Source organism: Macrobrachium rosenbergii, chromosome 25 (assembly GCF_040412425.1).
Source record: "Macrobrachium rosenbergii isolate ZJJX-2024 chromosome 25, ASM4041242v1, whole genome shotgun sequence".
NCBI lineage: Eukaryota > Metazoa > Arthropoda > Malacostraca > Decapoda > Palaemonidae > Macrobrachium > Macrobrachium rosenbergii.
The window spans coordinates 408854-424858 of NC_089765.1; the positions used below are offsets into that span (position 1 = coordinate 408854).

A 16005-nucleotide genomic window follows, 5' to 3' on the forward strand; every position below is an offset into this window, starting at 1 on the left:
GAACAGAATCAAGACGTTATATGTACTGAATCTTGACTTTGCCAGAAGTCATCAGTACAGCAGAGTATCGGCAGCGCTTAACTTCTTGCAGCAATATCGCAGAAAGTAAGGCAGAAAGCCAGCAAAACAGAACATTGCACTCATCAGCCTCCATTAACGTAGACGAAAAGAAATTGCCATGGTTTTGAAGACTTCGCTCAACATAACAGCAAATTGACCACCCAGATCACGCCACTCAAGAGAGTCAGTTACACGCCCCAACACGCTGAGCCATTCGCATCAAATGTCAGGACAAGTAGTAATCTGCCACATTTCGCAGCCTTCGAACAAAGAAAAAAAAAGTTGTCTATAAATAGTTGCACAGTAGCTAGCAGAGCGTGAGGCACTGCTTGCACCATGCTAATCAACTGTTACCTACCAGCTCATGGTGGTCACAAGCACACACTCCATATGGGCAGTGGCTAATAGAATACATCTATAACTGGGAATGAACAACTTAGAACAGATAGACCGATGAAATTCCGAGACAAAACTTTCAAAAGGCCGTTCATACTAATTTTTGTGTAATAGCTTAGGCTGGCGTGTAAACTTGGTTACACATCTCGGCAGTTAAACACTAGTAATCGCGATTTATTTCATCAACAATACAAATTTGAAGAAGACAAAGACTTATCTGAAGTCTTCCTTTCTTCCACCAGCACACCTTTTCACAGGTTTTGGGAATTAAGCACAGCACTATTTTTCCGCTTGTTCTTTCTCTGTACTAGTGCCGCACGAACTACTACATGTTCACTTCACATGTTGCTTTTTCAGTCTTATTTTAGTCACTTTCAGGTATTAGTTCTTCTGTTAGAACCAAAATATTATGAAACCAAGTCTGTCACTAGTCAAAAATGCAGTAACATGTTAAAACAAAAGAGCAGTTGAAGATCGCTCACGAATAAAAAGGTGCGCCAGAAGAATTTATCTTTCACCATTTTGCCATGCAAAAACAGATTCAACAGCCATCATGAAAATTCGACATTTCATGAATTAGCACAATATTATCAGAAAGAACAGCTTTCATCCTTGAGCCTCAAGCTCATTCGCACCCCATGCAAAGAAAACACGTTTTAAAGCTTCGAAAAGCTGTCATCTGGAGAAAAGCAAAGATTTACCGTGGCAGCATAGACAGCGACGTCTTCTTCTCGATATGATAATTCGACAGTAAGATATTTTGTCAATGTCATGATCTTCTCCTTCGCCGTATGCGCCACTTCATTGATTTGGCATCCGCCGTTATTGCCGATGACATCTTCCTAGATTAATTATTTTTGGCATTGATATCTTCGTAGGCGGCAGATTTATAATTTCTCTTCTGATTACACTTGCAGCCATAAGGATCGGATCGTCAGTACCAACAAAAGTCATGCGGTGTGTCCAACACTCCGTGCAATTAACTTACACCATCATAGCGAGGAAGGACCACAGTTCGGATTCAGTTTCCCGCCTTCGTATCTTCATCTTCCTTCTAGTTCTCCTATTGGAAGGATTTTATCTTTCCTTCAAATAAAAGTCTGACTGAAGGAATAGGTGTGACTGAATCTTCTCAGAGTCCTGGACAGGTGTGAAAGACCCCTCTCAGCTGGATTGGAGGCCAGAGCATCACTGTTCAGCCTCTGTTTCTGGCTCTGATGAAAACTGCCTTCATGCGGAGTTAGAACTATTGCTGCTTATTGTGCTGACTCATGATTTAATTAATCCTAATCGTGAGGCCACTATTTTCCACCTTTATGATCGTTTTATGGCTCTCAACACGACATAATCGCTTGAGCTCATGCAAAAATCCTGCCTCGATCAGCGTATTTGAACCACACACAACAACACAGCCACGTCATCACCGTGCTCTGCCTCTCTTTTATTCTTGTATTTCTTCTTCTTCTTCTTCTTCTTCTTCTTCCTCTTCTTCTTCTCTTTTCTTTTCTTCTTTTCTATTCACTTTCTAGGATTTGCATCACAACATTATAGCCTGACATCTAGACAAGAATTTCTTCTCTCTCTCTTCTCTCTTCTTCTTCTTCTCTTCTCTCTTCTTCTTCTTTTGAGGCATGATAGAATATATTTACCTGTTAAATATTGTAAATTGTCTATAATATATCTTAGATATAGATAGAATTAGTGTCACTTCATAAATATAATGCTCGATTCTTTACGGTGTAGTCGGGCAGCTTGATAAGCCAGCCAGTGAAGAGACGACAAACACAGAATGGTGGCCGAGTTTCTCCTGACCAGAGCAATTGATATCCAGCGATTGTGCCATTTAATTTCCTATAGAAAGGATAGGTGTACTGATAGCCAGATGGCATATCAGATCTGGAATTGGCTAAACAAAATGCCGACATACTTAGTGTTAGCATGTTCCTGAGTCATCACATTGTATCAGTTTGTCAATCATGGTTTGATGATACATGCGTCGTAGACGAAGCAGCCACGAAGAACAAAATGTTCAACACATAAAGACAAACAATCACATGAAAATACAATATTTTGTTGGTTCGCCATACAGAACAGAATTTACCATATAGCTGACATAAATATAAATAAGCTCTCTATATGGAAGCTTGAGTTAAATATTAGCTCATTTTATAGAATGACTGGCATCTTCTACCTTAAACACTTCATTCAGATGATGGCTGGCTCCCGGGAAGCTGAATAGTTATCGAATTTTTGAGTTAAACAGTCAATATCGTTCTCCTCCCCGATACGAACTCATCTTCGCTATATTCTGCATTTCAGCCTAGGGACGTTACTAGTGGCCCCCGTTGGTTTCCGATATTGGGGTGGGAGAATATCCCGATTTCTTTCCTGCTTTTTAAACAGTTAAAGACCCCCAGACAGCAAAAATCTAAAATGGTATTTAGTCGCAAGCTCGGTATTGCGTGGTTCCATGGGCATACTACAGGCTGGTTTTCTAATAGTGCTTCGTGTTGCAGAAAAACCATTTAGTTGGTCACACAAGTGCAGTGGGATCCAGGACAGCCGATAAGAAGTCATGACAGCAGGAACAATTAGTACCGTAATGGTCTGATTGATGCCATTTGCAAGATAACTTCATAACAGTTTGCTACCCGCAGATTTCAGTCTTCTGCTTGATTTCAGTTGTCATAGGCACCCTATTTATAAACTTCGTAGTCTAAGGGTGATATGAGCCAGATACGTCCTTACAGGTAGTCAGGAAGTTGCCAGCCGATGGGATCTTCGAGAACCAAGGTCTGCTTCGGTCTCCACAAAGGTAGTTTCGTCTGCCGCTTCTTGGCGGCCAGTTTGCGAGGATTGTTACTCGGAAAAAGCAAGACAACCAGCACAACGACGCAATACTTGTAAACAGCAAACGAATCACCATCGGGACGGAAGACGCGAATGGTGGACGCGAGCAAGAGGGCGAACTTAGTATCAGCTGCCACTCATCCCCTTTGTGAATGGACTTCAAATATCGAGTTCGGAAACTGTTACCCGTGCGGGCTTGATCACATCTTATTTTTAATACCACGAATGTATCAATAAAGCGCACAGAGCAAGTATTTAACATAAAGGCCACAGGCTATAACAGCGATAAAATTTGGTATCAAATTTTAAACATTGCTCCTTCGCCAGTGACATCACTGCCAGATTTATCTCTTTTTGATAGAGTGCTGTTGTAGATTCGTTTCTAATATTAATAGGCATTTTTAAATATCGACATACGGTTCAAGTTTGAACAGTTTTTCATTTGTTTTGTTTCTTAACAGTGACACAATAATTGACATTTGTCTCTTCTTTCCAGAGGTCCATCGTCAGCCGTCTGTAACGCTCTTCGAGATAATAAAGTTTAAACAAATATACTCGCGTTTCCAAAAGCAAAGCCTTCCGTGATTTTAATTGTTTACCATTTTTGAGTCTATTTATTTGTCGCCTGATTTGCTTATTTTGGTCAACCGATCTTCCTCTCGCAGCCATATAACCCATTTTTATAATGAGCGATGTATGACGACTTTGATTACGACATAAATGTTGTATCAATATATAACTTAAATCTTATGAAATCAAAGAAGGAAGACAAAAGTACCAGAAAAGCGTTCGATTATTCATTTATTAAGCTCTTGTTTATATTGTTAGTTGATAAAATAGATTTAGTCCTTCTTAAGGTAATCGAAATAAAAATCAATATATTTCATTGGTGAAGAAATAATGCCCTGTCATTGTGTCAGATATCGCAAATGACACAAGTAGGGATACTAGTATCGTGATTAAATACAGGAAAGCAATGTCAATGAAGTGCACTTAGCATTGTAAATTTGGTACTATATTTCTTACATGCCATATCATTATAATATGTATATATATGCACACATACATGTGCACACACACAGTATGTATATGTTCAGTAGCGAATGTTCAAGCCTGGAATATAATCTGGATGAAAAATAAAGCATTAAATTAACTAGAGAAACATGAATATTGAGGACATATACTACATTCGCATGGAGTTCAATGATACATATATATATATATATATATATATATATATATATATATATATATATATATATATAGTTAAAGTATTATACATAGCATACATATATATTTAGTTTATCATAAATCTGCATATTTATATACATATTAAGTTGCAAATGTCACATTACACTTGTTTACTGGGAATAATATCATCGAAGGGGATGGTCTATCAACGACTTCCATGTATTTGTTTACATATGTATACATTGCCATACAGCAATATTGACACAAAGAAAGAGCATGTTGAGCATATGAGCATGCACACATATACATATACATATGTTACAGCATAAAAAAGTTGTTGTTACTGTTACATATATATATAGTTGGTTATACATATATTATATATATGTAGCTAGGTAGTCTGTGTGTGTGTTGACACCTGAATGATTCCCACCCTCCTCCCCACTTCATTTTGATTAGTGAACAATGCAATTGAGGATGTCGGCCTCACTCGACCGGGACTTGCAGCATTGTTGCCAGTGGTACTTCAGATAACTTATTTGACAAGATTTTCCTGTAAGCATTGGTAATGCTGACAGTTAATTACCCACTAGTGGGTAAAAGCTACTGAGATGTAGTTCGGGCTGGTAGGTGACCAGGGCTAATTCAGGTGTTCAGGTAAGTATTACAATATTAGTTTTATTATGAAAACTTCATATTTGAAAGCATTTTCAAGGAAACATCATCTTACAAGACATAGATAAGCCATACTGGAGAAAAGCCTTTTAAGTGCAAGGAAGTATGGGAATGTTTTTTTCCACTAAAATTACTTGTACAAGACATGAGTACTGTATTCATACCTGAGAGAAGCCATTCACACGCAAGAATGTGGAAAAGCATATTCCAGGAAACATCTTATAATAATTGATATGAGAATTCATACTGGAAAGTAGCCATTTATAGTAAACCCTCAATTATCTGCTGTAATATATCCAAGGCTGTTGTGGAGATTGGAAATTTGAGGATATGGTAAAAAAAAAAACACTTCATGGTTGTAAAATGTCAGTTATTTGGAATGAATCTTACCTACTGTTAAAGTTAACTTATATCTTTGTGCCATTAGTTGCGATTGTCATACAAAATTAAAAAAAATAACACTTGGCTAACCCACTAGGACTGTCTCTGTAATCACCTGTTTCTCACCTGGTGGAGTTGGAATGCTTACCTTCTTGTCAGAATTCTTCATGCTGTGTCCTTAGTCCTTATGCAGACATTGTGAATCGGCATTAGTAATAATTTTGATGATTTTTGGCTTCTTTTCTCCTGTACGGTATTGGGCTTGTTTTCTGTTCATGCACTCATCTATAACAAGCAGAGATGAAAGCATTAGGCTGTATAGGAAAGAGTTTGTGACCGAATGTTTCGATGGTGCGTGACTACGCAGCCTATGTGTTAGCCTAGCTGTTGAGGCATGAGTATGGTTTTCTTGATGTGAAGATCTGATGAGAGGATGAAAATTTTGTGAAGTATCAGAAGATGCAAGGGGCCAAAAGTTTATGTAGACATTTCGTCAGGGCACACCATGAGCCTACTCAGTCTTTTCCTTTGTCTTCCGGTGTTGCTTCTCCTCCTCCTCCTCCATTAGCCTACCTGGTAGCCTAGGTTAATTCCTCTCACTTCTTCTGCTCCCCCTTCTTTTGTTCCATGTGTGGTTCAGGAGAAAAAATAAGTAACTGAGATTTACTGTATTCTTTTGTTATGGTTAGAAATTTGACTACTGTATATATTAAGGCGGAGATGCCACCCCCCCTTAGTAATTGACCTTTTTCATTTTGTCCTGTGGGAGAGTTGATGCCGGAGCCTTGGCGTCTGTCTGTAGCCAGAGCCCTTTGGATTGCAGTGGGTCCGCTGGTCTTCTCTGCGGACATAGAACCATGGTGTGTCTCAGGTTGAAGGCTTGTGCCCTTCACCACCTCCATCAGCTGTCTCTCTGCTTCAAGTTCGGTGCATTCTCTGGATGAGTTGTTTGGTAGGTTGGCACTCGCGTTCACTGGCTCATGTGTCATCCATTTTAGGGAGAGTGATAGGGATGTGTGTGAACCGTAGAGTTATTTTGGGATACAGACACTTATGTTTGCCTGAGTGGTTCTGAGCCACATATTGGTTCTGTTATCATTTTCTCACCCAGTATTGTCCTCCGACTGGACGATAACCCACCCCCCTCTTGCTCAGTTTTCCCCTGTATCATCTTGTATTCACTACCTTGTGGCAATTATTCCTTTTTGTAATAGCGGCTCTTCCTCTTCCGTCGCTTACTTATCTAGAGTGAATTCGCTTGGTGATAGAACAGCTCTCGCTTCTCGGTATTGCCTCATAATTGTTGTGGAGACGGCACCGACTGTTGCCACGGTTACATGGTGACATCTTGCAAGAATCCCCTACCTTCCCCACCCAGATGTCCAGCACCCGTTCACTCTGTCCAGCTCTTACTACCGGAATTCCATGACATCATAGCTAACATTCCATGGTATGCATGTATGTAGATATATTGTATGTAAGAGATAATGGTGATGATAATAATCGTAACTAGTAGGCCTGAAGAGGCAGTTTCATGATGATTCATCAGAGCTGTAACCTCTCCTTGATAGACCTACTTCTGAGGCTAATGGGAGGAATGTATTATTCTCTGACAACTCAGTTTGTGGTAAAGTAACAGAAACAGTTGCTTTCAAATCATGTAAAGTAGTCCTGCTCAACCATTACTAGCTATTTTTGACAGTGTCCCATCAATTTCTCCTTAACCCCTAAGTGTTTAAGGCCATCACCTAAGATGTCTCGGATCAGGAGATTAGAAACTTATTAGCACTACCTTTGAAGTCTTTCCTCTAGTGTCTTACCTCTACAGCCTTTTTTGCTTGTAACTTCCATATAGAATTTCCCAAACCACTCTCGAGTTCTGCTTCAGCAGTGATCTGGCTCTCATTCTAAGTGGAAAATTACACATGTAACTATAACTGATGTTTTGAAAATCCAGTTCAAGTAGGCTGTGTGTAGAATTTCAGAAGTGTCTGGCAAAGTGTCAGGAAGAACCTTTGGTAGTGATGGTTCTCAGGGAAGGATACTTTGTATCTTTTTTACCCCTATCAACTTCTGACACTTTCTCTCCACACTCTTCACACAGAGAAGTTCAGAGTTGGGAGGGCAAATTGGACAGTTGTTATGCAACGAGGCCATGGAGCCTTGGGCATTTCCAGCCTGAACATTGTTTCTCTGGCCACACTAACCCACCATCCTTATTCAATGAGGTAGCCAGCTAACTTTAACAATGGGTAAGATTCATTTCAAATAATGATAATTTTCATGATAAAATTGATTATTTGAATTCTTACCTACTGTTAAAGTGGAAACCCAGCCAGCCTCCCCACATCTTAGTGGGTGGTCATGAAGAATGCTGACAACAAAGTAAACATTCCAACGCCACCTGATGGGAAACAGGTGATTACAGAGACAGTCATAAAGGTTAGCCAAGTGTTATTTTTTTTTGTTTTATATGCCAATCACACCAAATGGCATGAAGATATAAGCTAACTTTTAACAGTAGGTAAGCATCCAAATAATTAATTATATGAAAATTATCATTTTGTACCTTATTTTTTTACCTGTTTTGTCTACAGTATTGTGCAGCATATGCTTATAAACAATGCAAAATACACTACAGTACTGTGCAAATAATGAAAACCAAACTGTACAAAACTGTTTACTGAATAAATGTATAAAAAAATTAACTTGAAACTCTCTCTCAACTACCTGTTTGTCTCTTGCTGGAACTATTGCTGGAACTGTTTACATGGGACTAACTTGAAAAATCTCTTATTTATTAAGAGTAACCCTTGGGTAGAAAGAGAAATGTGCAAATCCACAGCATCATGATGCATATATTATGTAGGTGCACATGTATACACATACATGTATGTTAACACATGCTTATTTGATATTGAAAGTAGCTACTATTTTGTTTTGCATTTTGTGACCTCCACATTCAAAATCTAATAAACATTTCATTCAAGTCTTATTAAAGATGTATTACAGCATTATTGTTATTTATTTGGTGTGACATAAAAAATTTACACCTTTCAAAACATCTTAATCTACTAGAGCTTAGGATATCATATATTATTCATTGAAACAACTTTGGAATATGTATTGCACCATATTTAATGAAAACACTGATTGATGCACCAGTATTAACTACATTCCATTAAAGGATATTAACTTTACCACACTGTATATCGAGTTCTTACTCTGAATGTGAGCAATTTATAGAAACAAGGTGACACATGTGAGTTCTCTAAGGTATGGAAATCAATCCTTGAGTGCTGGCAAAAGTGAGAGAGAGAGACAGACAGATGCAAAACTGCAATTGGCATTACCTTTGAAGGCTGAAAAGAAAGATTACACTTCACATTTGATAACAAGACCTTTTAAACCTGCAGAGTGGAGAGAGAGAGAGAGAATACAGATATCATGTACAGTAGTTTTTAAACGGTTACAACTGAATGAGTAGAAGACAAGATCTAAATGCAGTGCTTAATCATTTTGATGTCCCTTGACTTATATGGGTATGAAGTAACTGTTGCCTCCATCACATTCTAATTTAACAGTTGGGACTGAATGAAAAGTGAACAAGAACTAAAGTAATACCTAGTCTTTTGCTTGTGTCGTATGGACAGGCAATACCTTTAAGAACTTTACTATGCAATTAAATTTACATTGTACAAAGTTCAGTTGATTTGTTGATTACATGTAAATTTACTCTTGTGCAACCAATTATAACAATACTGTAGTATCTGGTTACTTCGTTTCTTTTGCATTGTGCATGATCATACGATTACAAATTAAAGTCCCAAAATAAAATGTGATTGATATAATTGTGTTTAACATTAAACATATTGCATTAAGTGTTTACCCAAGGTTTCAACCAGTGATATATGATTGCCAAAGTTGAAGGTGATTATAAGGGGTTTTGATCAAGGAAGGATTCACAAAGTTTTGTATGCCATACAGTACCATATACAGTACATAAATAGCAGTAAAGAATAACCCAGAGAGAGAAAGAGGAAGGCAAGCAAACACACAGCAAGTGTGTATTGTAAGTGACTTCAGTATATATATATACACATGCAAAGACAGACACTGATAAAAAAGAAAAGTTTTGATGGAACATGACTGGGCTGTTTATACTGATATGTTATTTCGTAGTGGTTCTTCAAGTTTCTCAGTTCACTGGTATTGCAACTTGAGAAAAGCCCTTACTTAATATGATTTTGTTCATAAATTCATCAGTTATAAATTCATTGTAACTTTTGGAGTTATGCATTAGAGGGGGGAAATGGAAGAGTGAGAATGGGAGGACAAACACAAGCAGCCTATGAGTGATCGAAATTTCTCTGACATAGTCATGACACTTGGCCATTCAAAAGTAATAGAAGAAATGACGTGTAATGACATTTTTGCTTTTTAGCCAATACAGTAACAGTCGTGAAAGCTCCCAACAGATAAAGTCTTGCCCAGGCCTCCCCATTCAGGTCCCCTGGCCCTCTTGGACATTTATTTCCTAAGTCCTCACTTAGTCCATTAACTAAAGAAACCAGTGACTATTATGCATGTCTGGTATGTAAGCCTTAGTGATGGTATGTATCTTATGTACCTGATCAGTGCAGAAAGTAAGCGTGTGTGTCTGGTATGTAAGCACCAGAGACCTTGTGTAATTCCTCAGCATGGGAGGTCTTGTATTGTCAACTTGATCAGTTTTCAGTGTTACCTTGCACAGTACAGGGAGTCCCCTGGTTACGATGGTCTCGACATCCGTTGGTACAGTGCTAAGAATTCTTCCCTTTTTTTTTTTTCATTTTTAGATTTTTTTTAATGTTAAGTACTGTATTTATTGCCAATTATCATTTTTATCATTTTATCTTGTGGATCTAGATTGTATGAGTTGAAATGAAGAATACAGTATTATTATTATTACTATTATTATTACTAATATCTGACTTAAGGCGTATTCGACTTGAGTCGCTGCCTCAGGAACAGATCTCTGTTGTGACTCAGGGACTGCCTGTATTGCTTATGTTTCTCATGTGCAGTATTGAATACTATCTGAATTACCTCACAGCTTGTGATAAGGTAACATGCTCCTATATTTTGTATCAGACCAATTGTATTTTTGTACACTCTCTCCACAATGTTGGCCTATCAATAAACCCTACCCTGGACATTTTTGCAACTAACTTTTTTTACCATTTCAAGTAAACATTGAAGTTGTAGTATCAGTATATGGTGTACTACGACTTTTACTTACTGTATAACTACTGTGAGGTTCAAGAAATGTCAGAAGTGAAAGACTGTTTCTTTATTGTTCTCGACAGGTGTTTATAATGTGGAAAGCGGACGAAAAGGTAGCAGGCGACCTGAGGCCCCCGCTGCGTCCATACAGAATTTGTGTTTGTTAACAGGCATAAAAAGACATATATAATGCGTTACAGAACATGTAAAAGGCAGATATATATATTGGTGGAAAGGCCGTACAATGGTGCATACAATGAGATACATAAAGAATCTGAAATAATAACAAGTAACATATGTGATGTGATTAATGTACATATGAGGAGCAAAACACAAGAATGGAGGCGATTTGATGCCCTTACACTACCACCATTAAGGTAACTTTGTACTGAATAAAAACAAACAGATTTTCCATAACTTGAGAAATAATCATCTTCTTAGAAAGGAATAAAAACACAGGAATACTACTGTATTGTCAACCAAAGGATGGACTCAAAATAGCCAATTTTTATCAAAGTAATTTGTATTTTTCCTAACATACAAACCTGAAGTTCTTTACTTAGGGATTTGGCTTGAAGACGTGAGCTAGAACAGCTGTTAAACTTTCAGACACGGTCATTAACTACCAATGGTTGGGGGAAGCCCTATCCACTTGTCAGTTTCTACTCCACTTTGCCTTTTGGCTTAGGTACCAGATTGAGGTGTGGCAGAGGTGGGCTGCAAATGTAAAGACCAAGTTTGTATGTTAGGAAAAATGCAAATGACTTAAAAATTTGAATTTTGTTTATTATTGCATAGGAGACTTACCTATTGGAGGGGGAGTCTGGGAAATTCTCTGAACCAACTGGTTGGTTCTACCCAGCCAGGAATACCTTCATGTTCTGGAAGAGCTGAGGAAGGAATCCCACACCTGTAGCTTGTTGGACATATGGGAAGTTGCACCTGCTAGACTTCTGGGTTTAATGTAATGAGTTTTATAGTGCAACTATGAGTTCTCCTCCTGTTACACCTTTCCAACCTACCTACTCTCAGTTTCCTTTCCAGCACTGAAGTAACCTCATAGGGACCAGCGCCAGGCCTTCCTCACCATATCCCCTGCCACCGCCTCCCCTTCACCATATCCCCTTCACCACCTCCCCATCTTTCCAGCCTCCTTCATCACCTCCTTCACCACCTCCCCCTTCACCACCTCTGCCCCTCCACCACTTCTCTCACCACCTCCCCTTCACCACCTCCTCCCCTCCACTGCCTCCCCCTTCACCACATCCTCCTTCTCCACCTCCCCTTCTTCCACCACATCTCCCTTTACCTCCACCACTGCCCCCTTCACCACCTCCCCCTCCACCACCTCCCATTTCACCACTTCTCCCTTCACCTCCTCCTCCCCTCCACCACCTTCCCCTTCACTGCTTCTCACTCCACCACCTCCTCTTTCACCAGCTTCCCCTCCACCACATCCCCTTCCCCACCTCCCCTTCAAAACCTCCCCTGCAGCACCTCCTCCCCCTTTACCACATCCTCTCCTCCATCACCTCCCCCATGCCAACTCCCACATCACTACCTCCCCCTTCACCACCTCCTCCCTTTCACCACCTCCCCCTCCACCACCTCCCCTTCTCCACCACCTCCACCTCCCCTTTCACCACTCTCCGTTTGGTCATCACCTCCCCTCCACCATTCCCCAGCCAGCCTTATTTCTGGTGATAGAAATTCATTTCTCCCTATAATGTGGTTCGGATTCCACAACCTCCCTGTTAGTTGCCTAAAGTAACCAGTTGGTTCTTAGCCCGTAAAATAAGTCTACCCCCTTCTCCAGCCCTCCCTCTCTAGGAGAGCTGTTAATCACCTCCCAGTGGTCTGGTTAAACCACCTCCCTAACTTTTAAGCACCTCCCCTTCTCCACCTCTTTACCACCCCTTCACCACCTCCCCTTTACCACCCCCTTCTCCACCAACCCCTTCACACCACCTCCTTCTCCACCCTCCCTTCTCCACCCCTCCACCAGCCCTCCCAGTTCTTTACCACCCCCTTCTCCACCTCCCCTTCACCACCTCCACCACCTTCCCCTCCACCACCTCCCATATTCACCACTTCTCCCATCACCTTCTCCTCCCTCCACCACCTTCCCCTTCACTGCACTCCTCCACCACCTCCTCTTTCACCACCTCCCCTCCACCACATCCCCTTCACCACCTCCCCTTCAAAACCTCCCCACCACCTCCTCCCCCTCCATCACATCCTCCCCTCCATCACCTCCCCCTCCACTCACCTCCCCTCCCCTTCACCACCTCCCCTCCACCACCTCCTCCCCTTTCACCACCTCCCCCCTTTCACCACCTCCCCTTCTCCACCTCCCCTTCACCACTACCCTTTCACCACCTCCCCTTCTCCACCTCCCTTCACCACCTCCCCTTCACCACCTCCCTCTTCACCACCACTCCACCTTTCCCCACCAAATCCCATCTCCTCCCTTCACCTCCTCCCCTTCTCCACCTTCCCTTCACCACCTCCCTTTATCACCACTTCTCCACCTCCCCTTCACCACCTCCCCTTCACCACCTCCCCTCTTTACCACCACTTCTCCACCTCCCCTTCACCACATCCCCATTACCAAATACCACATCACTTCCTCCTTCACCACCTCCCCCTTCACCACCTTCCCCTTCACCACCTCCTCTTTACCACCATCTCCACCTCCCCTTCTCCACCTCCCTATTTACCACCACTTCTCCACCTCCCCTTCACCACCTCCCCTTCTACCACATCACTTCCTCCCCTTCTCCACCTCCCCCTCCACCACCTCCCCTTCTCACCTCCACCACCTCCCCTTCTCCACCTCCCCTTCCCCACCTCCCCTCCACCCCTTCTCCACCTCCCCTTCACCACCTCCCCATCTCCACCTTCCCTTCACCCTCCCCTTTCACCACCTCCCTCTCCACTGCCTCCCCTTCACCTCCCCTTCTCCACCTCCCCTTCACCACCTCCCACCACCCCCATTCTCCACCTTCCCCTCCACCAGCTCCCCTTCCTCCACCTCCTCCCCTTTCACCATCTCCCCCTCCACCACCCCCCTTCTCCACCTCCCCTTTCACCACCTCCTCCCCTTCCACCACCTCCCCCTCCACCACCTCCCCTTCTAGCCACCCCTTCACCACCTCCTTTCACCACCCCCACCAGTAAATTTTTCCTGCTTGTTTCTTTTGCACCTCTTGAAAATGCATGGCAACTCTCGGTTCTGTTCCCTGTCTCAAAGGACCGAACTCTCGAATATCATAACAAATGGACTTGGAAATATCGCTTCTGAAACCCCAGCTTCCTTTGATAAGGACCTTTGGCTGTTTGTTATGCTTCTCTCTCTCTCTCTCTCTCTCTCTCTCTCTCTCTCTCTCTCTCTCTCTCTCTCTCTCTCTCTCTCTCTCTCTCTCTCTCTCAATGGGATCTTTACAGTAAAAGCGGACGTAACTGGTAATTACATTAATTGAATTTATGCTTAGGTGGTTACGTGAACGTCTTTCATTCCCAGAATGCGAACGTGAGTAGGCAGGCCTGTTTTCTGAGTAAAAAGAGGTTAAATGATATTGAATCATAAATAAATTCTACGTTAATCATTATATACAAAATTTTTCCTTATTTTTCAAGTGTTTCTGAAGTCTCTTAGAAGTTGTTTTATTGTCTATATGTTTAATGCTTCCCTTCTATTCATCGTGGTAATTAAATTATAAAACGAGCAAAGGACACCATTTAAAAAAAATTTAAGAGTTAGTTGCTAGAATTTAGATTTGTTTTTGGTCGTAACTGCACGTGTTTTTTTTTTTTAAATGAGACACAAATAAACTTCATTATAATTCAAATTCCTCTACCCTTTCCTTTTAAGTTGGCAAATAACAGGCTATAAGTTTTATTATCTGACAGCACATATGGGAAGTGCTTAGATCTTGCATGAATCAGCAATGTTGACACATTATTCTCTTACCATAAACGTGATCTTAATCTAAGTACCTACTGTACATGTAAAAGCAGGTGTATTCCTGGACAATAGAAGCGTCTGTTAGATCTTCAAGGGGCTGGGAATGCCTATTCATATTTTACAATTGGCTCCGTTGAAATATAAAAAAATAAACTCAGATAATTGTAATTGATGTATACCTAATTTTAAAAAAATTTATTTGTACATTGAAAATGTGTCGCATATCTCTCTCTCTCTCTCTCTCTCTCTCTCTCTCTCTCTCTCTCTCTCTCTCTCTCTCTCTCTCTCTCTCTCTCTCTCTCTCTCTCTCTCTCTCTCTCTCTCTCTCTCTCTCTCTCTCCATTCAGCATGTTACTAGTTTTATCTACATATTTGTAATTCGTATCATTGAAATGTATACCATTATTATTATTATTATTATTATTATTATTATTATTATTATTATTATTATTAAAGTCTAAACTGTGTGAAAATTGAGTTTAAGCTGGCTACCAACTCACTTTGATGTCATGGACAAGAATTGGTCGACATGTTTGTTAATGTCATGTCATCGCATATATTCCGAGAATTACTTTGCCATGTGGTAACATATCGTGTCCTGGCAACATAACGTTAAGAAGTCGTCTGCAATTTTGTCCGGTATGTTGACAGACAGCGATATTGAAATCTTCATACTCGGTTTAGCTGAAATTTGGAAATGAGAGAAATAAGAGAATAACGAGGGAATACCATAATACTCTAACACACACACACACACACATATACACATAAACATATATGTTTATATATATATATATATATATATATATATATATATATATATATATATGTATGTGTATATATATATAAAAGTACATTATAAAGTACATTATATATATTATATATATAATCAGATATATATATATATATATATATATATATATAATACATATACATATATATATATATATGTATATGTATATATATATATATAAATATATGATATATATATATATATATATATATTTACATTACTAGTCGCTGAATACTCGTCGCGGGTTCGTGTACGATTTACCAATTCATTTATCATATATATATATATATATATATATATAATATATATATATATATGAATATATATATATATTTGTAGCTTCATGATTATATATAAATACGGTGTGATATTTTATATATATATATATATATATATATATATATATATATATATATATATATATATG

General features: G+C 39.9%; 1 protein-coding gene across 1 annotated transcript in view; it reads left to right on the forward strand.

Annotated features, from left to right (window-relative positions):
- The window catches only part of LOC136852087 (uncharacterized), a 22930-nt gene extending 8932 nt beyond the window's left edge, over nt 1-13998 (forward strand). Inside the window, exons 2-3 of the mRNA XM_067126538.1 lie at nt 11968-12474; nt 12824-13998. Of these exons, the coding sequence (XP_066982639.1) occupies nt 11968-12474; nt 12824-13998 (1682 nt within the window). The remainder of the gene's footprint in view (nt 1-11967; nt 12475-12823) is intronic.
- The last annotated feature ends 2007 nt before the right edge of the window (nt 13999-16005 follow it).